Below are 24,993 nucleotides of genomic sequence, written 5' to 3'. Positions count from 1 at the left end.
GTTTAGTACTTCAGGGCTCTAGAGTTAACTGGTATTTCTGGACCTCAAACACAGCATACACTGATCATGCAGCAATCAGTGGGACCAGTGCAGGCTAATGGCACAGAACATCATGTCCTGCCAGGTCACAGATCCCCTTATTTAGGGAAGTCTCCTATGCTCCCTGCCTGAGGCAGCAAAAAGGCTTGAAAGGCACAGTTCTTGAGATTCAATTTCTATGCTTACTGGTGTTATACCTCCTGACTACAGTATAGCTCAGAAGCCTTTTCTCATCTCAATTTCCTGCATCAGACATGTCCTCTGACGTACGACAAGCCCTCCAACCACTGTGCTCTGGAGTGGTCTGCAAATAAAGAGGTTTAGTAACTAAAGAGCTGAAGTGGGAGTTAAGGGTGAAATTAAAGTGAAGGAAATTGTTTAAAACACGGGTCTAGCACTATCTAGTGGCAGTAAGAAGATAAACTACTGCTTTACCTATTATGCTGTACATCTGACAAGAAAGACAAGGAAAGTTACATCATTTTAATTGGATTTTTTTCCCCTCAGACTCAGTTTGAGCCTGACCAGTGTTTTCCTTCCTTGTATCCAATTATGTCAGGTTTTAAGGAGCACTGTAGATGAATTAATGAAAGTGCCACCTCTCTCTCCTCTGCAGTAGCAGCAGGGCTTTCTATCCAATCTAACAGATCCTGAGAAGCACAAAATTAGGGACACACCAGTGTGGCTCTGCTGAGTTCACATCAGTGAGGCTTAAATCAGTCCCCACAGCAGCATTTTCACACCAAATTCCCAAGATCTGAGAAAGGATTGTTTACTCAGGCACAGGACATTGGCTCACCACCTCCATGTTACCTTGTACTCGCACTGGTTAATCAGGGCACCAGAATGCAAGGTATAAACAGAGTCTGCAGCAGCTTGCTGGATCCAACCAGGCCTGCCAGCTCCAGATTCCTACTGGGAATACCATATCCCAGCTGGTTCTAGCAGAAGGCCTGCTGCAGATCCAGCTGGCCCTGGGGGTCCAGCCCAGCCCAGGGGACCTGGGCACACACAGGGCCAGCTCTGCATTCACATCAGTCACCTACAGACAATTCCTGAGCCCTGAATGCATTCCTATCAGTTCAGGTAAGGCCAGTGGGAATTTTACATCTCCTGGGTTGCTACAGGATGTCTATATGCCTGATCCCAAACCTCCCAGTGCTTAATTTGAATTCACCCTTTGCCAGATGAAGACAGATTTCTTAGTACAATCACCTGACATACCCCAAAACATACGTGCTCAAACAGTAACAACTTTGACTCTAAAGTCTAACATCTGCAAAACCAACACAATTCTTACTCTAAACCAGTTGAATTAGAAATAGACTCTTCTCTTTCTTAGGAATAAAATCACATTACATTGCTCATTCTAAACTCTCATCCATTTATTGCAATAGACTGAGAAATCTTCCTTGATTTTTTTTTTCTTACCAGGGTGATTTGTCTTGATGTGAGATTTTATAAGTCGATCTTCAGAAAATGACTTCTCACACACAGGACAGGTATAACTCTTTTTATCCTTAAGTGAGAAAGAAAGAGATTGCATTTTCAGTCTACTGGTATAATGACTATAGTCATTATTCAGTAATACATGGTTCTCAACAAAGTTATAATTCAAGGTTTGGTTTTTAAGGGAAAAATGAATGTATTTATAGTGAAATAAGTGAAGGAGAAATATTAAAAGACTCTAAGAACATCATTAATCCTCATGAATACAGGGCTCCAAGTTACAGCAGATGAGAATATGCACAATAAATGTAAGCCTTATCCTCTGACTGACTCTGTAGAAAATCAGAAGTCAAAAGATCAAGTCACATAACAGAAGAAAATGTATTTGATGTAAGCAGTAATATTTAGGGGTTTTTCTTTTTTTTTTTTTTTCACAAGTCCACCCTTCTGAAACCTAAGGATCAGATCTTACCCTTCTGAAGACAACCACCACTATGTGGATTTATAAAATGGCCTGAAATCGAGCAGCAGAGTTAACAATGACAGATTTCATTACTTATTCAGTGTCTACATTTCCAACTACTTTATAAATATTCAGCATTTTATGTAGCATTTAAAGTCTTATTCTGCTATTTTGATTTAAACACTTGGAGACTACTGTGGATTTTCCCAGTGTCACTGATGTTATAACAGATTTAACACTATCAGTCAAGTTCAGCTGGAGAGTTTTGTTGTAATTTCTTCCTCTATGCAAATTTTAGTCTAATTGTAATTTTCATGATTTTACAAATATATCTAACTCCATGTAGAAATGTAGGAATTTTCTCCCTTACACTTTAAATTAAATCTTGATAGTCATAATATAAATTGGAGAGACTGCTCTTTTTAGAAGTACTTGCTGGAACTGGAAGCTCAATCAAATGAGTGGGTTATAGTCACCTCTGGATTAATTTGTGAGTGGATTATCAAAACCACAGATGAAGGGAGGGAGTCTAGTTGGTCCTGACAGCTGGGCAGGTGCCCAGGTAACACATTACCTGGTTGGAGAGGTGCAGCTACCCACCTACCAGAGATCTCTGAAAAGGGAAGCTGAAGACACTACTTATTTCAGGAGGACAGAAATACTTCCTGAAGAGTGTGAAAGGAAGATTACTGATCAAAGTGAGACAGAATCCTGTGTTATGAGTGAGAAATTTGGAGGTCACAGGAGGCTAAGGGTCCTGGACTCTACCAGTTTGTGACCTTTGACCAAAGAGTATCTCTGAATAGCAAGGAGGGCTGTACAAGTAGGTCATTATTGTCCAGATGTTGCAGTTGTACAGCTGTAAATGGACTCTTGAAAGGAAAGCAAAAATTGATGAGTTTTTATGGCAGATGGGTTTTTGAATATGATGGAGCATTTGCAGTCAGTCTCATGCACCTCTGAGAAATAAATCCCTGTGCTGACATACCTACAAGTTAAATCCAGCAGTAGCTCTAGAGCACTTGGGCTGAAATAGCAATAAATACTCCCATGACCAGGATGTGGAGCTCTCACTGCCATTATTGTGGCAGTGGAACAAGGAGAATTCTGCCTGAGCTGACAATCATTTGCTCCTGTGAGAAAACCTGCACCAGAGACTGAGGATGGCAGCTACACAAGGATTACCATGCTGAGGACAGTACCTTGCTATGATGGAGTTGGGGCTGTCATAATTTTAAGCCCAAATAATCTTAAGGGTAAAAAAGAAACATCATAGAATACTAGCTGAGTTTTGGAAGAGATTCAAGGAGCCTACAAAGCTGACAAAACCTTGAAATAGAGCTGTTAATTTGTGGAATGAGGGTCTCTCAATTGATGTAACAGAAATCTGCTACTGATGATTTTGGATTTCTGTGCGAACACATTACTCCACTAAAGACTGGTAGATTGATCATAATAAAACTCCATAGCAATGTTTGCACCTTTTCAAAGACAATAGTTGTATGATCACATTCATAATTTGGCACATATAAGAAAACAGCATAATATCATTTGGGGCTTTTGAGCTGAAGTTTGTTGACAGATCTTGGTCTGTTCCTCAAACTTGCTACATATCTGATTTAAAAATATACAACAAATAAAGGGAAAAAAATAGTATACTTTTAATGTACAGTTGGGTGTTGCTGGTCTTTAATACTCACTGAATTAAGTATTTCTCAGTGTGACCAGAACACTGAGACAAATGTCAAATAATAAAAAAAAATCAACACTCCACTACACACATGCTACTTCAACTGAAGTGCTGTTAACTGAGACTACTGTGACTAATTTCCTATTCATATTCTTGAGGAAGGCAAGGCTATAAGCCTCTCTATGTCTTAGAGAAAAAAATCAAAATAATCAGTAAATGCATCAAGAGCTATAGAGCAACATGAATGGATGGGTGCTGAGAACACATCTTTCCACAAGAGGATGGTAACAAAATTCTTCAATAATGAAATAATCCCAACAGCATTTTTCAAGCTCTTAGAAAGTTATCTCCAGCAAGTTCTGCAGAAGTGATTTTCAAAAAGGTTATCTTCTGTAGTGTAACAGAGCATGCCTAGGAGCACTGAGCCCCTTCAAAGTGTGTCTGTCAAGCTCCAGGTTCTCACAGAGAGCTCCCAGCTGAAGCCAAACCTTTCCTTGCTGGGTATCCAGGCCAGTGCCACCGAGTACTGGAGCTTATGCTGTCAGCTTGGAATGCTTAAATGTTCTTCTGTTGCTGCCCTGAGTGCTTGTGTGAGTCCTTCATGTAATCCCATCACTCTGAAAACAGCCTTCAAAAATCCCCTGTTGCAAATTTCAGAGCACTCAGACCACAGCACAGAGCCCCAGAGCAGGTCCCCTGCACCACAGCTCCAGTTCTTCAGGTGCCCTGGCCACAGGTGATGACAGAAGCCCTTTGAAGGCTGAGGTTGTAGTAATACCTGAAATCACATTCTCAGCATGCAAGTTCTCCTCTGGTAAGAATAAAAGTTATTTTTCCTATGCCTTATTGGAAGATCTGCCTTTCAAATGCCTTTAAAGGGTTTTTTTGAAGGACAGGGACAGAAGCAAAGCATAGAGAGAGCTGGATCTACCTTTGTTAGAGACCAGCTGCAAAATCAGCTATTTAAAATTCAAAGTCAATAATTTTCTGATATTTGTTCAACACTTCTATTAGCCAATTTGAGAAAACATAAGAAACTTCAAATAATTCCTAAATAAAGGTAAGTTTTTCACTGAAAGTGTTGTTTACATTCCATAAACCAGGAATTTAATTAGGTACTTAAGCATTCTTAAACATAGTGAAAATAAATTAGTCTAATGCTATCACAAATTTTCTTGTTTATGCTGTTTTGTTATTAAATAAGGCCACTTATATAATAATCACAATCACAAGGCATCTCTCTTTATATAAATGAATTAAAATTGCACTAAGAAAGCATCAGCTATATTGCATTATCCATTTATAGTGCTCTGAAGAGAATTTTATTTCTCTGAGGCATTTGTTTCAAGGTAATTCAAGGGATAGGCATACAAGTATACAGTCACAAAAAGAAAAATTAAAACCATCTACTAAATACTGGCACTCACAGAACATTTCCAGGAAAAGTTCCTACAACTCAATTAAGACAACATTTGATTGCATAATTTTGCAGAGGAACTGAGGGCCAAAGCCTGCTCCCACAACTATTCAGAGCAACAGAAATTTAATTTCTAACCCTCATGAGATCAGAATTAAACTCCTGAATTACACTTCTGAGGAGGGAAGACCTCCAGAAATTTTCACCATAGTTTTCGTGATGTTCAAAATAAAATTTTCCCAAAAGATTCCTGCATTAAACTGATGTCCCATTAACATGCAACTCAGCTAAAAGGATGTGATGTACCTAGGAGACAGCTGTGCACACGTTTGATGGAGGCTACAGAAAAATGTGCAGATGTTCAGACAGACTTTTCTGAAGTCTGGCAAGAAGCAGAACTCAGCTCACAAAATGACAAGCACCTGCATACAGCACTTAAGCATTTTTTCAGGAAATAACTATTAGTAGAAACAAATGCCAAGCTGACATTCATAATGGAAGTGAGGACTAAGAGTAAAAGCTGTTTTCCAACAGAGTGCTCCATCATTAGATGAGAGATATTTTTGTTAATTGCTTCCCTTTGCAGTACCTTGCATTCTTGACTGCACAGCAGCACTGCTCCAGAGGCAGAGTAACACAGCCAGACCAGTGGCCATGTGAAAATTCACTCTCCTCAGGAAGGGCAAATAAGCAATCAGAGCTTGAGCATCTCACATCCCACCAACAGCCACGCTATTACATGAAAGGTCAACAGCATAATGGAATTTCTAAGCATCATTCCAAAGAACAAGAATAATCTACATCCCAACATGTGCCTGAAAGCAGATGTAGGCACCTAATAACGAGTGGTGGTTCTGGGTCTGAACTACAATTTTATAGAGGTGCTAATGTTGCAGTATCAATTACATACATTGACTTAAAATACTTTCAGAGACAAACCTCTCTGTGACTTTTATCTTCTCAGCACAGTGAGTACGGCAAAAGCCACTGGGGTTTTAAATAAACTCTGGTACCTACATCAGCATTGTTTAATTCCACACCCTGCCCTTTAATGCCACCATGAGCTCATTCATAACATAAACTGTACTAAAGCAATTTAAAACTGCCCAGCCCTTTCCTAGGTCCCATGACATTGAAGTGATAGGTTATGTCAGAGTTTGAACTTTGGAAGAGCTCAATAAATGCCAATAAACATCGAAAACCTACAATAAAAACCCTAGGAGAAAAAGAGGAGTACTGAAAATCAGAGAATGTATCTATACAAAGCTTTGGTTTTGAATCAAGGCACGCCTCAATTCCCAGGCCTCAAAGGTGAAAACCTTCCCTGTAACAACAATGTGTAACAAATACAGAAGGCAAGAGGCAGCACATTCACACTCCCCATCGTCTGTCAGGGAATAACCAATCCCAAATTCAGTGCAAGACTTGGGTGCTGCATAGAGAGTAAGGTGGGTGGCTCTACAGTGATATAGACAAGAATGAAGGGAAAGCTGCTTTTCAATATCCATCATTTATATTCTACAAATAATGCAGAGATCCAGCTGAAATGCAGCCAGCAAGGAGGTAATGAAGGATATGCATCCACACAAGGAACTGAACTGAGATTTCAATATCTCCTGTCTCCAGAGAAGTTTTAATTTTAATACTTATTGAGAATTGATTTTTCAAATTAAAATTAAGTAGATTTCCACATTTAACTGTGCATGGATATGTATTTGAAGAAGTGGTCCTTTTCAGTGAGATATGCACAGAGTAAACATACCAAGCAGTGGGCACAAAGACCAATATGAGAATAGCCAAATTCAGTTACTAAGTAAATTCTAATACATGAATTTTTCAATCCATTTAAATAAATATATTTGACAGTAAGCATCATTAAGCATGCTTCTGAAAGATCTTGCTGTCACAATGGTTTTAATTATGAAATTCATTTTCTCAGTTCTATTTAGAATTATGAAAATTATCTTCCTGGTGGGAACTGTTGGACATTCATCACAGTTGAAAAACAGGTACTTAAGGAAGGATATAGGAGAGCTAATTGTAGACTCCTTTTCCTTAAGTGCTCTTACACAGATTTTTGCTATCAGATGGGCATTGTAAACATCACAAATTCAAAAACATCCAAAAAAGAATGTCTATTATGTGAACTTTCAGCACCTTTCACAAAAAATTTAGATTCCATTTCAAATATTTACAGAAGGGAAGGATGAAAGGGGGGAATATTTTCCTTTTTGTGTCATCTCTTCTGTTTAGTTTTAAAGTTCTCCATAAGTAACTGCTTATGAAGAGTAGGAGGAAGTGTTGCTCTGTTCTAAATACCTTTAAAGGAACTTCAGCTGTTGGAAATACTGATCAAGAGCCTACCAAGACCGGTTTTAGCACATGGCACTCTGAGCTGGAGGGTTTTCTGAACAAGACAGGAACCTTTAAAATGTGATCTCTCTATCAAAACAACAGAAAATGGTAGATATTCAACTGTAACTAGGTGGAGATACTAGGAAAAAAATCCATTTCAAAAACTCAAATATCTTTTGTCTGTAATAATTAAGAAGAACATATTTTCATTTTACCAAGTCATCTATTTATGAAGGAAGGGAATTCAAGTTCATAGAATGAAGTAATGTAACAATAACACCAACTTTATTCTACTACTCAAACCCCAAAGGATCTGAAAATACTGGGAAAACCAAAGAGAAAATGGATACAGACATACTTTCCTGGAAACAGCTCTGTGAAGGTCCAAATATCCAGTTGCTTTAAGCCAGGTATTCCCAGAAGTGTGCAGACAACACACAGCTAAGAACCCTGAGCTATGTCTTCAGGTACTACCACAGAATCACAAACACTGAAGGAGGCACTGAATTCAGACAAAATTGACATTTGGTTTGCTACTCACCAGATCTGTGTGAACTTTGAGGTGTGCCTGGAGCTTGTATTTATCTGGAGTGGAGTAGTCACAATGCTCTGTGGGACATTTCAGCAAAATATTGCTGTGCTTCTGAATGACATGACGCTTAAGGCAGTTCTTGGTGATGGACGAATAATTGCACTGGGAGCAGTAATACAAATGTTCTCGAGTGTGTGTACGGACATGCATGTCATAGTGCACCTGGTACCAAAACAGCTTGCCTGAAAATTCAATTAGACATGAAGAAAGTCATTCCTAAATAATTGTCAGTGAAAATTAAAAAAAACCCTGATTTTCTTTCAGGACAGAACATGTTGTTTGAATCCTGTCCCTTTTGTCTTTAATGAAAACTTGGCTAAAGACCCTTCGCTACTGAAAATATGTTTACAAATCCACCTTTCACCAAAAAGATCATGTTATACATCCTGAAACAGCCTAACAAGAGCAGCTTTAATACATATCAATGATCTTTTTCCTAAAGAAAAACTCCTTTTACACCTGTTCTCTTATACAAGGAATCTGAATGCAACTGTACACTAGAAGAGATTGTCAAAATATTTTCTATTACTTCCTTTCATGTTACTTCTTCTTAAAAGCCTTTTTGGCATAATGGCACCAAAAAGCTCAGAGCAATTCATCTAAAGTATGATGTTAGGGTGTTTCAAAAACTTGTTTTTTCAGACTTTGATTACTTTCCCTTTTCAAGAATGAAACCTATGAAATACATCCCAAACTGCTTCCTTTACAGTTATGTAAACACAAACTCTTTCAGTTAGAATAAGTGGGAGTGGTGTGTTATTCTAACTTCCATAAATTAAAATATCCAAACAATTAAAATCAAGATAGTCTTGATCTGATACCATGTAATTAAAATTTTCATCTCAAAGAACGTTGTTCAAAACAAGACGCAAAATTATGCCAGTATATATGTTTCTATTGTACGGAATGTATATTACTGTACATCCTCCCACACTATATGAAAAAGACTGAATTTTATACTAAGCTGATAATGAAGCTCAAACATTAAAGCATGGACTGAACTAATACCTATCACATGCCTAAATCTGCTGTGCTTGGCCCCAGTGACAGTTGTGACTTAGGGAGACACATGTGGACAGAAATAATCTAATTCTATCGAATTTCACATCAAAATTGAGCCTTGCAAGGCGCTGCTTTGCTATATTCCACTAGTGGGTTTTTTTGAGGAGATTTGACTCATTTCACATTATTTGTACAGCAGAAAGTAAATCCCACTGGACCCCAGAATTCGTACTAAGCTACAAAATTAACACTGCTATAAAGACACACAAATATACCAAACACTGTAAACCAGAGGAGCAGGGAAAAGACAGCTCACTGCATAAGATTTTAAAAAACCCCAAACATCATTCCACTGCTCCTTACCGCAGTATTCACATTCCAAGTCTCCATAAACCTTCCTTATCCTGTCACGCAGCTCAGTGTTCATTTGTCTCTTCTGCAGGCTGTCCAGGATCTGCATGAAGGCCACAGACCCACTCCCCCCATTGGCTGTAGCTGGGTGAGAAGAGGCTGCCTGTGGGCTGGTGGCTGCACCAGCTTCTGCTGCTGCCAAGGGGTCTGTGGGCTCTGCTGCATTTTGAACGGGTGCATTGCTTGTTTCTGATTCACCAGGCGGAACAGGCTGGATTCTCTCTTCAAGAATAGGAAGGTTCTCAGTCGTTGTGTTGCTCTGACTCACATTTAAACTTTTGTCTTCAGATAGTAAAAGATGAATTTCGTCACCCTGCTCGTTTACAGAACTGCATTGATTAACATCCTCTCCATTTGGAGGAGAACCTTTTAACTCCTCAGGGCCAGTAGTACCATTTTTCAGCAGGAAGCAATCTGATGCTGCACAGGGCTGAATGTCTGGGACTGCTACGTCTGTTGTCTGACACAGTGTCTCTGCTACATTCTTCACCAGAGGGTTTTCCAATACTAAGGAAAAGACTGCATCAATTTTTATATCACCATTATGCTGACCATCATGGTTTGCATCTGCAGCTGCTGATTCACCTTTAGAAGCAGATGGCTGTGGGGTGTTACCAGCATCAGTACTCGTGACATCTGCAGTTTGTGTCTTCTGTTCACCAAGGGCTTCTGGCTGGATGTCACCTCCTGGCTCAAGCAGGCAGAAGCTTTGGTTGATGGAACTGTTAAAAACAGACTCCTCTGGCAGATCTGCATGCACGTCTTTGATGTGAGCACGGAGCCTCACAGAGCTGACAAACTTCTTCAGGCACACAGAACACACGTATACAAAAGGGTGCTTTCGAACGTGAAGCTCCAGGGCTTGGTATTTAGTGGCCCCATGGCCACAGAGCTCACAAGCAAAGGGTCTTTCATCACCATGAACGAGCATGTGGCGGTCCCGGTCCAGCTCATTTTTGAACTTGCGCTCACAAATGTGGCAGTCGTAGAGAAGTTGCCTTTTCCCCTCCCGTGTCATCAAGCGCAGCTCGTCAAAAACATCTTTCACCTTTTTATCTTGAAGGTCGTGAGTTTCCTTCATATGCTTGATCAGATTTTTAACATCTGAGTATTTCTTTTTGCAGAAACGACAGTGCTGCTTGATTTTCTTATGCACCCTTTCGATGTGGACTTTGAGATGGCCTTTGCTGAGGCAAGTGAAGGTGCAATAGTCGCAGCTGAACTTCTCCCCCGTGTGCTTCCGCAGGTGAACGTTCAGGTTGGCTTTGATGGCACTGGCGTAACTGCAGTAAGAGCACTTGTAAGGCTTCTCATTTGTATGAATCCTCAGGTGGGCTTGGAGGGAGTGTTTAAATTTGAACACCTTGTTACAGTATTCACATGTAAAAATCTTCAGTTGAGTTGGACCCAACCTAAAAAAACCCCAAACAAACAGTTATATTTACAGTGGTGAACCTTGGTAACATAATGCATCAAAAATTCCCTAGACATTCAAAATGGACAGAAATGCTTAGTTAAAAAAAAAAAAATGTATTCTCCAAAGGCATTTTAAATTATACAACTTATAGCTAATTTTCAGCTGTTCCTTTACTTAAAGGTCTCAGAAAAATACCCCAGTTTCACGAAAATGGATGGGGAAGCACTTCATTCATCTTCGCAATGAACACAAATATAAGTATTTCAAAATTACCTGCTTGTTTTCATTGCCTGTTCATATGGGGTTTGCTGAATGGCATATTCTTGATATCCTTTTCGTTGTGATGGGTCTTGGACTGTTGTGTCTGGAGTTGAGGGTTCATTTTCATGAGGAGAAGCCTCAAGAGGAACAATTTTTCTGGCTCCTAAAGGAAGAATGGAAAGAATGCTAATTAAAAATCTCATACTTAAAAAACTCATACTTAAAAATCTCATACTAGAAACATGCACTGTCTATAATATAAAAGTGTAAATTAAACAATAAACTCTGTAATCATTAGTTTGACTGTTTTCGTTTCTGTTGTTAATGATGGATACACTTCTAGAAGCTATCAGTACTTACACCACAGTTCTGCTTAAATAACTTTTTAGCATAGAACAAAGCATTATTCATGGTAGTTGATGCCTGCTACAAAAAGATCCTACATCCAAATACTTCCACCTTTAAAAGACTGTAAATCTTCTAAATAAAATTTGAATCTTTCTGTTTTTCTGCTTCATAACACATCCTTTGAAAAATTACGCCAAGTTGTTTAATCAGTTGCACAAATAAGGCTGGGGAAAAGTTTAGTCTAAAAGACAGTTTAGTCTACATTTAAAACTCTGTACATCTTTTCCTTAAACTCTTTATATTTTGGGGCATATTGCCATCCCTCAGAATAAAAGAGTATGTTTGGAACAGGCTTTCCAGGGCAGTGGTCACAGCTCCAAGCCTGACAGAGCTCAAAAAGTCTTTGGACAATGCTCTCAGGCACATGGTGCGATTCTTGGGGCTTCCTGTGCTGGACCAGGAGCTGGACTCAATCTTTGTGGAGATATTCTGATTCCATATTCCATGTGCACCTCTCAGTCTCCACTGGGAGCAGAAGGGGCTGTACTGAATGCATAAAGCCCAGATTCCTGAAGATATTATTTATGAAATATAAGCAGTATTTACATAAAGTCTCTGAGACCACGGTGGTGGTTACCCAATAACACGTGTGAAAGACTTAGTGACATTACATGAAGAAAAAAAGTGCTGTAGGCAACAAGGAGAAAAACAGAGATTCTGTGGGTCCTTCAGAGTGATTTTAAATGGGAAATTGAGATATTTTGAGAAGAGGCCATTTGGGAATACATAGAGCTATTGAAGCTTTTCTTATCAGACTGGACATCAGCCAACTCTAAACAGAATAACTAAACTGTAATAGCTCTGTTGTTCACTAAACTGGTTGCACCTAAACCCAGCTTTTTTGGACTACTAGTTTTTAATAATGCTTTCTGTACAAAAGATTCTGCAGGTTCAACAGAACTGATTCTAAGTTTTCACTCTACATGTTGCCAGAACATTAAAACTACTCTTCCTGTTCCTCCCTCTCCCACAAATGTCAGGTTGTCCACAGGATTGCATCTCCCCAGTTGCACTGTGGTTGTTCAGTGAGATGAGACCTTGAGCATAGGAGCCATGGCTCAGTCTGTGGGTTCAGCACAAAGGTAACAGAATAGACACCAGAAAAGTGTTCTGATACTTCAATACTTAAAATAGAAGCAAAGTCTATATTTAGAGTGACTCAGTTTAAAGAAAATAGGTCTTAAACTGCTTTATATGCATGATTGCCTGTTCCAGGCCTCCTGTTTCCTGACTGTGAAACAAAAATCCTCATTAAATGCTCCACACTACCTCTCCTCTGTGTCCTTCTGCATTTCAGGATGTTTGAGCATTTCCTAAAAGGACTGTTGAACTGTTTAATAGACTTTCATACTACCACTATAAAAATTTAATCACCTAAATTGGGTGAACTAAATATATACTCTCTAGATAAATAGTAACTCACCAGTATTTTGCATACTTTGAGTGGGCAGAATGCTCCAAGGTTATCCTCATGTTACTGCCTCTAAATTACCTATGCAGTTCACAGAGAGACAATTGTCTTTAAAAATTTGAAGAGGGAGATTCAGATTTTCAGACATGCTGATGAAATACCTGCTCACAAAAGGCAATCATGTCCCCTAGTGGGAGGTTGCTACTTCCCACCCTTAGAAGGAAGTAGAAGGGAAGCATTAGGAAACATTCCATGTCTCCATCCACTTGGGATGCTGACTGAGGCGCCAACAGACCAGCAGACGCAGCAATCACCACTACATCACAAACTAATGACTGCACCACATGCCCAGGAAATGAGAAAAGTGGTTTCTAGGCTTTATCCAGCCTAGTCCCCACATGCCCCAAATCCCAAAAAGAATGCCCTCAATATTCAGGCTAGGGAAATGCCTAAGAAAAAGGCAAACACATACAAGCTCTTATTTTTCATTAAAAACGCCATATGCCAATAAGGAAGATAAAGGTTTTCCTGTTTCCCTAGGCAATCATTTCAAGAAGTCAAAGCATATAAATATCAGGGGGAAAAAAAGAAGAAGTTTACTGTAGTGATCTTTTCTTTCAGAAAAATCCTTCCTCCAGCACTATCATATCTCTATTTTAAAGGCAGAATCGACTTTAGTTTACTAGACTTTATTTATGCCTTTTGCTTTCCTCTTTTCAGTCAATATCATCTAAGTAAATCTGCCTTCAGAAGAATAAGATTTGAGTTTCTCATGACATTCTGACAGCAGCTTCTACAGATAAGAATTACCCAGTGAGCCTTATCTCTGGCTCAAACTCAGAGACGGCCTCCAGCCCCTTCCAGTCTGTCCCTTAGAAAAGCAGCCTGTCCTTCGCTACAGAGTTCTCCAATACTTATCAACAGTCTAAAAGGTAACAGAATTATTAGGAGTGGATCAGAATTAAACCAGGAAAGAACATCAACCTAATTCCTATTAATTCAACTATATAAATTCTGCAAACATCTTAAAGCTTCAAGTACAGATCACAAAAAAGATAAAAAGAAGCAGTAAACAGTAACAAAGACAAAATCAGAAGTATTTTGTTTGGGAAAGGGATACAGAATTTGGAGACCTTCAGCTTGGAAAAGAGGTAACTGAAAGTAAAATGTCAGAAAAAAAAATCGGTAATTAGAAATACTGCGGGGAAAAGAAGTGTAAATAATCATCTCACAATCCACAAAAAGCCAGTTCAATTCAGACTTAAAACAAAATATAGGAATATGCATTTTCACCTGACATATAATTAAGTTATGGAACAACTACAGCATAATGTCACAGAGACTGAAAATATAAATGCAGTCAAGATTGGGCATCCACAAATCCTCTGAGCAAACTTTTCCATGCCTTATCACCCTCGCAGTGAAGAAATTCTTCCTATAACCTAATCTCAAACTACCTTTTTTCAGTTTGAAGCTATTTCCCCTTATCCCATCACTCCATGTCCAGATGCAGGACCCTTGTGCTTGGCGTTGCCCTGCAAGAGCTTTGCCCAGGATCACCTCTCAAGCCTATCAAGAAACTTCAAGGCCTGCAATAAAAAAGTCTACAACTTTTATTTAAACTGTATTTACTCTGTGGGGTAATGCCAGCTTTCAGATTTCTACAGCTGTAAATCTATTACCTTTCATATGCCTCCCAAGAAAACGTTACAGAAAAGGAACACTGGGGAAAATCAGAGTTGCGCAAATGTCCTTTCTGGGAAGTTAAAAACTGACTGATCCTGTTTGTTCATATAGATATTGAAGACATCAATTTAGTCATAATCTAAATGATATAAAGCATTGTCTCAAACCTCATGAGTGCTTAGCAAAGTGTTAATGCAATACTTTTAAAAGAATCTTTTATCTAAGAGTCTGAGTAGTTCCTTAATACTGGGAATAAAATACAGCTAATTCTTAAGGCCGTCTCTATTTTTTAATTGTCATCTGAAATTTTCCAACAGAATTTTTACTGTAATGGACACAAAGTATTTCCATGCACCCTCAAAACTAGGTAACAGGTGGGTATAGATTATTAATGCTAGCAGAGAAAGGACTAAGTTTAGTGCTTAAGGACCTTTAAACTTTATTTTCAACTTAACTTTACAGATGGTCTAGTACACAGAAAGCAGAAGAGAAGGGAAAAGTATTTTATCTATTTATATTCTTCAACAGCAGTCTACAACTGTAACTCATTTCTTCAGCACATGATAAATCTCCAGAAAAACGTCTATGAAAAAGACTAAAAAATCTTTATTAAAAACTCCATACATTTAAGTATTACTGAGAAAAGGGGAACTGTATAAGAATTGCTAGTGAGATTAAGATGTAGTTAGATTGTGGAAAATAATGGGAAAAAATAGAAGGAAAATCAATGAAAAATAAATTAAGCCATAATTGCATTAAATGAAGTATTTTTCCTTTGAATCTTTAGAGTTAATCAATTCTATAATACCTTCTAGAATTTTCAAATTCTGAAAAGTTGAGTGACAATTCATAACTTTTTTTAGAGAATACTGACTTTTTTATTACACATAATTTAGCTGGGAACTTGAATGCCATAAGATTATTAATTGTCAGTCAAATAGATAAGAAGACCTTTAAAAACTGCAGGTTCATGCTTGACCATAAATCCTTTTGGCTCATTAAAGCCTTCTGAATGTTTGAATGTACTATGCCCAAGTACCTCCAAAGTTTAAGTTATTTTACTATTTTGAGTACCTTGAAAAGCATTTGTGCAAGAAAGCAAAAAATTTTGATAGTCTAAACAAAAATTTTACTAGGTAGTAATTAAGGCAACAAGATTCACTAGATTTATATTTCCTCTCCTGCATTACATGCTTACTACATTATCTATATTCAGTATTATTTCATTTTCCTTCTTAGGCAGGTTTGGAAGGAAATGGATCTTGGATTGCATTATCCACCATGTCTTTCCTTCCCCTCTTGGAAATTCTTCTAATCTTTGCCAGAAATGTAAAGGTCTAAGATAAAACCTCTTACAAGGTGCATAAAATTTAGCACCAGGGGAGGGGAATCTCTATTTATGGCTCCTTCCAGAAGCCCTGAGGAAGGGAGGTTTGTCTTCATCCATAAAGTAACACCTAAAGGACCCCACTTACACCTCCATGAGCCCCTGAACCAGCATTTCACAGATCTCAATATCAAAAGCTATTAACAACACAGAGAATCCTGCTAGCTTCCAACCCAACAACAAAAAGACCTTAAGGTTGTTCTGAGAGTTACAAGCAAAACAAACACTCAGAAACCTTAGCAGTAACGAAAAGGAGAACAATAAAACTACAAAGCTGAAAATAATGCACTAAACTATTAAGAAGGGGTTCTGATAGTGGTAAATGGTTTATAACCAGTTAATGGTTTATATGAACAGTCAAATGCAAATCTAGTTTTAACTAAATTGTTTGAAACCTATAAACATTATGTAGAGCTTGATTTTCAAATATATAAACACTTTTCTGTTTTGTCAGTGATATATAATTTTCCTCATTAAAACTATTCATAGACTAAACATAACTGATGTTAATGCAGTAACTCAGGTTAACTATAGGCAGGTCCAGTATTTCTTGTACTTGTGTAGAAATGTGATTGAAGTTCTACAATTATGTAGCTGCCCAATGCAGAGATTCTGTATCAAGCTAATCAAATAATGCTAAATATTTTTCATACACTAAATATTCTAAGCAATTTGGTCTTATACCAATTAGTATTTTACACAGTGTCAGCATAATTAAAAAAAAAATAAAAATATATATATATATTATATAACTGGTGATTTTGATTACCTGGAATAGTTTCATGGGCTGTCAAAACCACACTTATAATAGGATTTTTAGCTCCTGAAACCTGTTCAGTCTCCTTAGTTGGTGCTGTTTTGTCTGTTTTCTGAACTCTGGGCCTCTTGGGAGTCTTTTCTCGCTCATCTTCCTTCCTGTCAAGGTCAACGTCAGAATCATTACCTAAAGAGCAAACATCAAAAAGAAGGTAACTATGAACAAAAGCAATGCAGGTAACACAGTCACTAACACTGCAAGAACAAATGGGGAGAAAATTTATGCTACAGTAGAAAGAAAGACATTACCAAAACAAAATGTGCTGCATGATCCCTAAAGGGGAGCTTTGTTCCCTCTATTTAATAAATCTAGTATGATACTTATACAAACAAAGAAAATAAGGGAGGAAAAAAAATCAGTATTTAAAAAACGAACTCTCAGAAACGTGTTTCTAAACTCATTCACATTATTGTGGATTTCTGCGAAAATGCTACAAACTTGGTCAAAGTTCTCATGATTTTTGCAATGAATGAATAATTTATTTTTCTCTTTTCCATATTTAATTGTTCTGACAATCTTAGGATTATTTCTTTCAGAAATATGTAATGGTAAGTCTTTTGACAATCTCTTTGGTTTAGACCTTCTTCCTCTCCTGTTATTGTAAACTAACAGCCAGAAACATCACTCTCTTTTAGTGTTGATTCAAGAATAATTAGGGTTCAAAATAGTTTTTTGCTTCAACCTAACTCCTGACATGTAACTCCTTATTTTGAAGGCCTGCACTTCCAAATCATTCCCCGTTACTGTCCAGAATGTCTTCAACCTCCTTAACTGGACACATTTTCAACCTGTTAAATAGAAAGTCACACAACAGTTGTATGCAACTATTTATTTATTTATTAAAACTAGGAGTTTTATCTCACTCCTGTGAGATTAAAATGAATAGCTAGTAATCAGCTGATTTCTTTCTTAAAGTAAATGAGGAATTCCTTTACTGAAATTCTAAAAAATAAAAATAAAAGTTAAACAAACAAATAAACAAAACCACTTAACAGTCTCTTTATAGATAAATAATTAGCAGCATAGGTAAAAAACAGAGAACTATTAAGTGTATACCAATAAAATTTCTTAGATGAGATGAAGTGGTAGAAGATGCAGACAAGAAAAAACAAAGTCAGCAAATTAAGGCATTATGCAAATGTTCCAGAGGCAACGAAAAAGGAAAGAAGAATCTAATGTAAGAAAATTATAAGTAAACCCAGTGAATTTTTTCTTTTTTTTTTTTCCTCTCTCAACCTACATCAGTTGATTCAATCTCCTGAGTAAATTATTCCATGTATATAAAAAATATGCTGTGTAATGAGATAGGGAAACAAAATATAAATTAAAAACCAGTAAGAGCCAAGCTGTAGCGTGTCCAGACTTGTTTCTGACATGCAACCAGCAGTAAGAGTGAAAAGGCAAACATGGAAGTGGCTGTTTTAATTCCAGTACCATTTTGTAAATACTCAGCTGAGACTGAAACAAAGACTGTCTCTGTGGCCTGACTGCAACGGAGCAAAGGTTTAAAGTGTCCTGGATGTTCCTTACAAAAATGAAGGACACAAGCAGGAGCTCAAGCAGCACAGGTAGGGCTGATCACATAACCTCTATAAACCACAATTTCTTTAGCAGACACAGAACCAGAAGGAAACAAGGTATGCAGGAAGAAGTTTAGCTTTCTCAGGCATCCTGAGATGGAAATCTGTATGCTGACAACTGGCAGTGATTTAATATTAAACTGAAAGCCTAAAATTCATATTTAGAACCTCCAGAATGAGGAACAACCACAAAGCAAACTGAATTCAAACACAGCCAGCCATGATTCTGCCCAGCTTCCAGCTCCTCTGCCTGGAGAGCCCCCAACTATTCAGCACCTACTAATGATTTCTTCAATTTCATTACAAAAATTCCTTGATCTATGCCTCTTCTCAACTAGGTTTTTCCCTGCGGACTTCTATGATTTTGGAAAACATTGCTGCTTTATAGGTATAAAGAGTTTCATAATGTCCTCATTTAATTCCTTAATATGGTTGTAAATTATTCATTTATACTAAAAGCACACAGTTCTAACACTGATATTTTTCTGCACTACATGAAAGGAATATATGAAGATAAAGAAAATCCCCTTCAAACAGAACCTGCTTGTGCAGTGGTTTCTTTTGGTGTGCTGAGAAGGGGTGGAAAGAGACAGTCAGACTCAAAGGTCTTTTCCCACCTTGGTGATTTGATGAAACAAACACACACTTTCACATTTTCTTCATTAAACAGCCTCTGTTAGTTTATTAGCAAGAATAAAATGAATCATCACAAATTTCTCAGCAGGATCAGGCTGCCAACACAAGAAAGTCTTCTCATAAAGAATTAGAATTCACAGAATGACAGAACAAACTGAGTTGGAAGGGACCCACAAGGATCACAGAGTCCAACTCCTGGCCCTGCATAGGACTGTACCCAAAAGCCACACCATGTGCCTGAGAATATAATCTGCTTATTGAATTGTTTCCCTGAGGGTACTTCACATACTGGGTTAGTTACTCAGCTTTTGTTCAGTGGGCAGTAAGCAAAACTGAAAAGCATCAGGAAAAAACCCCAAACGATTTTATATACCTATGGACAAAACATGATTTAGCTAAAAGAAATCCAGAACCCTATAATGGAATGAAAGCTCTGATGAGGAGAACAGAATTTCCTCCACTTTGCCAGGGATCATGTAATTCCTAGTAGTTACATGAACAGAATCCAAGCACCTTACTCCTAAACTCTCCTTTCTAACCATTAATCAGTTTAATGAGGAAATAAAGTGGCTGAAGACAAATAACAAAACCATTTATTACCTTCTCATGTTAATATGCAACTCTATTAACTTTTCAGTATTGGAATTCTACTAAAAAAAGGAGAACCACACATTTTATTTTGTCTGGGATCCATGTTAGTGAATAACTATGACCATAATAATAAGCCAAGAATTGTTTTTCTTTCCTGATGTCCCTCTGTCAGGCAGATCATTTTGGCAGTTCTTTCAGTCCAACCAGGGGTCAAGGTGAAGAGATGTCTTACAATAAATATTGCTGACTGTCTCCCTGCTTTCAGAATAGACTACAAATACTATTTTGAAAGACTTAAAAAAAAAACAGAATTGCAATATAAAAACATTTCTTTGTTAAAATGGTGTCGTTTCATATGCATAGAATATTTGTGCATGTAGGCTGAGCACTAAAAATTATGGCCATACAAAAAAATTTTCATACAAAACCCAAAGCTGGTAAATACTTCAAACAAAGAATCCCAACTTCCTATATGACTCAAATATCTCAACTTTCTCCATATGAGCTGAGAACACCCAGCCCCTAACAGGAGGACTATATCCAGTATGAGCAAAGGTGTGAGGAAGCTACTGAGTGCTGTGCAATCTCAGTTAACACAACAAATGCCTTCACATAGATTGGTGAGAAACAGCAGTGAGGAAACTCCACTGATCACCTGATCCTACATTTGCTGCTAGTGCTGAGGATCTGTAAGAACATTCTCACCCTCATGTGATATCTGATAAAAAAAAATCATCTCTCTACAGTGATCTAGTTCTGATACTCAAACATTAAAATTTATTCACAAATTTGATGCTTGTTGGTGGCAGTAGCCCCATTCTATCCCTGTCTGAGAAAAGAAACATCTTCCAGAAACAATTTGTTGGTAAGGAGCTGGGGTGCACATACTGCCAACACATTTTGGTACAGAGAGAACTATTTTGTGGTCTGTGTGTAACCTGAGGCTTAAAAATTCTTCAAACTAGTACTCCCTACCAAGTCACCAAATGAACTGACACCTTAACTCTCAATGACAGTTGCTTTGTTCCTGAACTGTCTTTACATGGAAAAAAAGCCAAAACGCCCTGAAGTGGAAGATGTGCTTTAGGAAAGGATTAAAAGGGAGACAAAAGTATGTTTTAATGAAACATACAACTTTGACCACAGAGCTCAAACAGCCTTTCTATATTATGTGGCCATTCTCAATAATATTTAGCTGCCTTCCTGGAAAAAAATCCTTCACTGTTAGGATCATGAATTAGAGTGTCAAATAAATGCTTTGTCCATCTCAACTAAGAGAGTTCTGCTGTATAATAACTATCATGGGTTATAAAGGAACACTCTTGGATGATTTTAAGATGAATTATGAGAAGATGGAATATATGCCACTTGAATAGCTAAGCTGAGTTTCTCCAGGCAGTAAAAGCCTTTGCTTGCTTCTGAACAGGTTTGTTTAGACAATCTGTCTCCCTCTGCAGCTCCCTTGCCAAGCAGTTGGCTCAGCACTTTGTCAGCTGGCACCTGGATCCAACAGACAGATGTGACCTCCCCTCCCCAGCGCCAGGCATGTCAAACACCGGCTGCTGTTTGTGCAGGAAACACAGCTGAGCTGCTGCTAACACCATTAAGAAATGGTCGTGTCTGTTCATCAGCAAAGCTACTGCCAGCTCTGAATTCATCAGGCTTCCAGAGTCCCACTGAACTGCATCATTCATCTGTCCCATGATTCTGTTGGAGTCATTAATTGAAGGGACAGCTCTCCACATTTGTACTTGGATGTTCGACATTTCGCAGGCACAGCCTTAACTGGCACTTTTTTAAACTACTCTTCATTCAAATGACTGATTTTTAACCTCTAAAATGTGATGTTTCATAGCAGCAGGAGAGTAGCCTGGAAAAAAGAAAGTGAGCTGACTACTTAAAATTAACACAGGCAATTGTTTTTTCTGCAGAGAATGACATCCTACTTGCAGAAAAAAAAAATTAAATTAGAATCCAGCTGATGGCAAAACCATTTTAAACTAAGGCCAAAAGTGACATCTTTAAGATATATGTAGGCTCTCACTTCAGTAGGATTGAATGGTTCATTCCAGAGAAGGGACTGTAATCTGTCTTCCACCCAAATGCCATTCCCTGGCCATTAAATGTCCTCTCTTGTATCCATTCAGCCAGATCCAAATCATTAGCCAGAACTGTTAATTTTGTTTAACCAAAAAGAAACAGAAATAGGTGTACATACAGTTTGGTTTACAAACCAGCAACTTGCTTAGGCAAATAAGCCCTCTATTTACTAAGCATGTACATGGGGAACTTGGAAATACAGTGGACATTGTTTAATCCTGTGCTGTATTGGCTTTGTGTGGCCATTGTTTTGGTAGCAAGGGGACTACCTGCAGTTTGGCTTCTCTGATGGAGATTTGGGTTTATTCCCCATTATCCTGCTCTGATTTGACTGGTAATAAATTAGTTCCCCCAGGTTATGTCTGTTTTTTCTGTGATGGTAACTAGTGAATGATCTCTCATATGCCTTTTGTTGCATTCTCTCTTTCTAGTCCAGCCAAGGAGCTGCTTTCTGGGCACCCTGGAGTCTGGGCAGGGTCAACCCTCCAGATTTGAAAAAAGTCAAGTTTTTTTTTTTCCTCTGTTTCGTTTTTTCTGTTTCAGTGAATGGGCCCACAAGGTGAAGGCAATCCTTATGGGGTAAAGGAAAGTAGATGCACAGGGGATGTCAGTAACCAGTAAGGGCTGGTGACTCTGGAAAGAGCAGAACTATCCATGAGTCACAGATCTCAGAGATCAATGCAGGTCACTAATTACAGAAGTAAGGAACAGCAGAACACTGCATCAACCAGTTATTCCACTAACAAACACATGTGCAGTTTCAATGAAGTTTCAACTCTAGTTTCAACTAGAGATTTCTATTATTTATTTATTTTAAACGTCTGTTATGCCAGGGATTTCAACACTCTTCTTGTCGACCTATAAAAAACAGCAAAACATTTTATTACTTGGAAACTTCTATGAATATTTGAGCTGCAGCTCAAAACATATTATATTTCTCTGAATAGAGACCAGCATTCAGAATAACTGTATATATATATATACATATATATATATAATATTTTCATGCTTAGCATATTTTAGCAATAGTCAAAACATTATTTTGGTCACAAACATAAAACACTGCATCATATGAGCTGCTATGAAGAAAGTTAACTCCACTGCAGCCAGACACAGTGCAAAGTCAAAACATTTGATCATTAACCAGATGTCCATAGAATGCTAAGCTTTGCAAGAAATTAAAGACATGAGAGTGGTATAAACTTTAAAACTATAGAAACACCTCAGAAGCATTAAAGATAAAAGTAATATCAAGCTAGAAAATACATAGATAAAAGGGAAAAATCCCAACTTGTATGTATTAGGTAAAACGTCAAAGACTAAGTGAGAAGGACCTACAGCCACAGGTCCTTATGAATTTTAGTCATCTAGTTTCAACTGTCTCTGACATGCAGAAGCACATATTACATTTCTGGAAGATTCAAAGACCTTCAATAAAATCTTCCATCCAGCTGTAAGAAAATTTGCAACAGTAGATTCAAGAAAAAAAACCAAACTGATAAAATGATGGGTTCTAAATTGACTCAGAGTACAAGAAAGATCTGTCTATATTTCTAAATACTTCCCTGAAAACCTAAGTTTAATAGTAAGCAGGAGTCAGAAAAATCAACCATAATATAAAGGAAACATTAAGAAAAGAGCAGAACAGCAAAAAACCACCTCATGCCACAGTATGAACCAGGAGGACTCTGTAGAGGGATCTGGACAGGCTGGATCAATGGACTGAGGCCAGCTGTGTGAGGTTCAATAAGGCAAAACGCCAGGTCCTATCCTTGGGTCACCACTGCTCCATGCTGTGCTCCAGGCTGGGAGCAGAAGGGCTGGAAAACTACCTGGCAGTAAATGACATGGAGTTGTGGGTCAACAGTGGATGAACATGAGCCAGCATGTGCCCAGGTGGGCAAGAAGGCAAAGGGCACCTTGGTTTGTATCAAAATTCACGTGGCCAACAGGACCAGGGCAGGGACTGTCCCCCTGTACTCAGCACTGGTAAAATCACACCTTGAATCCTGTGCTCAGTTGTGAGCCTCTCGCTACAAAAAGGCCATTGAGGGGGTGGAGCAGGTCCAGAGAAGGGCAATGGATCTGGGGAAGGGTCTGGAGCACAAGTGTGATAAGAAGCAGCTGAGGGGAGCTGGGGATGTTCAGCCTGGAGAAAAGGAGCCTCAGGGGAACCTCATCACTCTCTACAACTGCCTGAAAGGAGGCTGTAGCCAGGTGGGGGTCAGCCTCTTCTCCCAGGTAACCAAGGGACAGGATGAGAGGAAATGGCTTCAAGTTGTGCCAGAGGAGGTTTAGATTTGATATTAGGAAAATTTCTTCATTGAAAAGATGATCAACAATCACAACAGGCTGTGGAAGGAACGGGTGGACTCGGCACTCCTGGAAGTGTTCACAAGGTCTGTGGATGTGACACTTAGGGACCTGGTTTAGTGGTGAACACGTCATGCTGAGTTAACAGCTGGACTCAACGACCTTGGATGTCTTTTCCAAACTTACTGATTCTGTGATTATGCAAGGGAATATTATAGAGACTATTATAGAGAACCCTAGGCAGGGAACACACTGTTCTTGCCCATTCCACAGAATTTTGAGCTACTGACTGTATTCAAACTTTCTTAGAGGAAAATAATAATGTACATGCTACTTTATCTGCATATTCAGAAACTGAAAAGTTGACTCAAACCAGTTCATATGATAAAACTAGAAGTGAAAAGTTTTCCTGTGATGGGACAGTAATCAGTAGATAACTGAAGGCTGAATTTCCCAGATATTTTCCAAGGAGGAATTATGTCTTCAGGACAAAACCAGCCAGCAATTCCTTCACAGTTTGCAGTCAATATAGAAAGCTAATAAAAATTGGAACCCTTTTTTCTGGTGACCTCAAGTCATTTGTTGCTTGACTGTTTGACTTTGCTTGACTATTTTGCTTTTACCAGGGCATAAACAAAAAATATTTCATCTGCCTAAAACTGAAGCTATTTTCTTTACAAAGAAGGAAAACGATGAGCAATTTAGTGTGGAAAACTTGCCAGTACGTTTTGTAGAAAAACCAATGAAGATGGGATTTAGGAGCTCTAATGAGCTACCAGGTCAAGAACAGGTAATTTGAGTTTATACTTTGACCTGAGAGTTTATTTTATAAGGACATTAGAAAGAGTGGCATTTCTAAAATAATTCAAATATTAACACTGGACTTAGCACATACAAACAGCAGAGGGCAGGGAGACTTGGGATGTCAGAGGTGAGACACTGGAGTAACTGTAATTTTGTGTAGTTGA

At 38.2% G+C, this 24,993-nt stretch overlaps 1 protein-coding gene across 2 annotated transcripts in view; it reads right to left on the bottom strand.

Annotated features, from left to right (window-relative positions):
• ZFAT (zinc finger and AT-hook domain containing) overlaps nucleotides 1-24,993 on the bottom strand; it is a 74,459-nt gene that overhangs the window by 32,030 nt on the left and 17,436 nt on the right. For both annotated transcript variants that reach the window (XM_083860695.1, XM_083860696.1), the window contains exons 4-8: nucleotides 16,758-16,931; nucleotides 11,109-11,259; nucleotides 9,371-10,830; nucleotides 7,955-8,187; nucleotides 1,471-1,558 (exon numbers count right to left, since the gene is read on the bottom strand). In XM_083860695.1, coding sequence (XP_083716821.1) covers nucleotides 1,471-1,558; nucleotides 7,955-8,187; nucleotides 9,371-10,830; nucleotides 11,109-11,259; nucleotides 16,758-16,931 — 2,106 coding nt within the window. The remainder of the gene's footprint in view (nucleotides 1-1,470; nucleotides 1,559-7,954; nucleotides 8,188-9,370; nucleotides 10,831-11,108; nucleotides 11,260-16,757; nucleotides 16,932-24,993) is intronic.

This window comes from Zosterops lateralis (assembly GCF_965231275.1).
Source record: "Zosterops lateralis genome assembly, chromosome: 1".
Taxonomy (NCBI): domain Eukaryota; kingdom Metazoa; phylum Chordata; class Aves; order Passeriformes; family Zosteropidae; genus Zosterops; species Zosterops lateralis.
The sequence above is the reverse complement of the archived record's forward strand: the minus strand, read 5'-3'. Positions and strand labels throughout refer to the sequence as shown.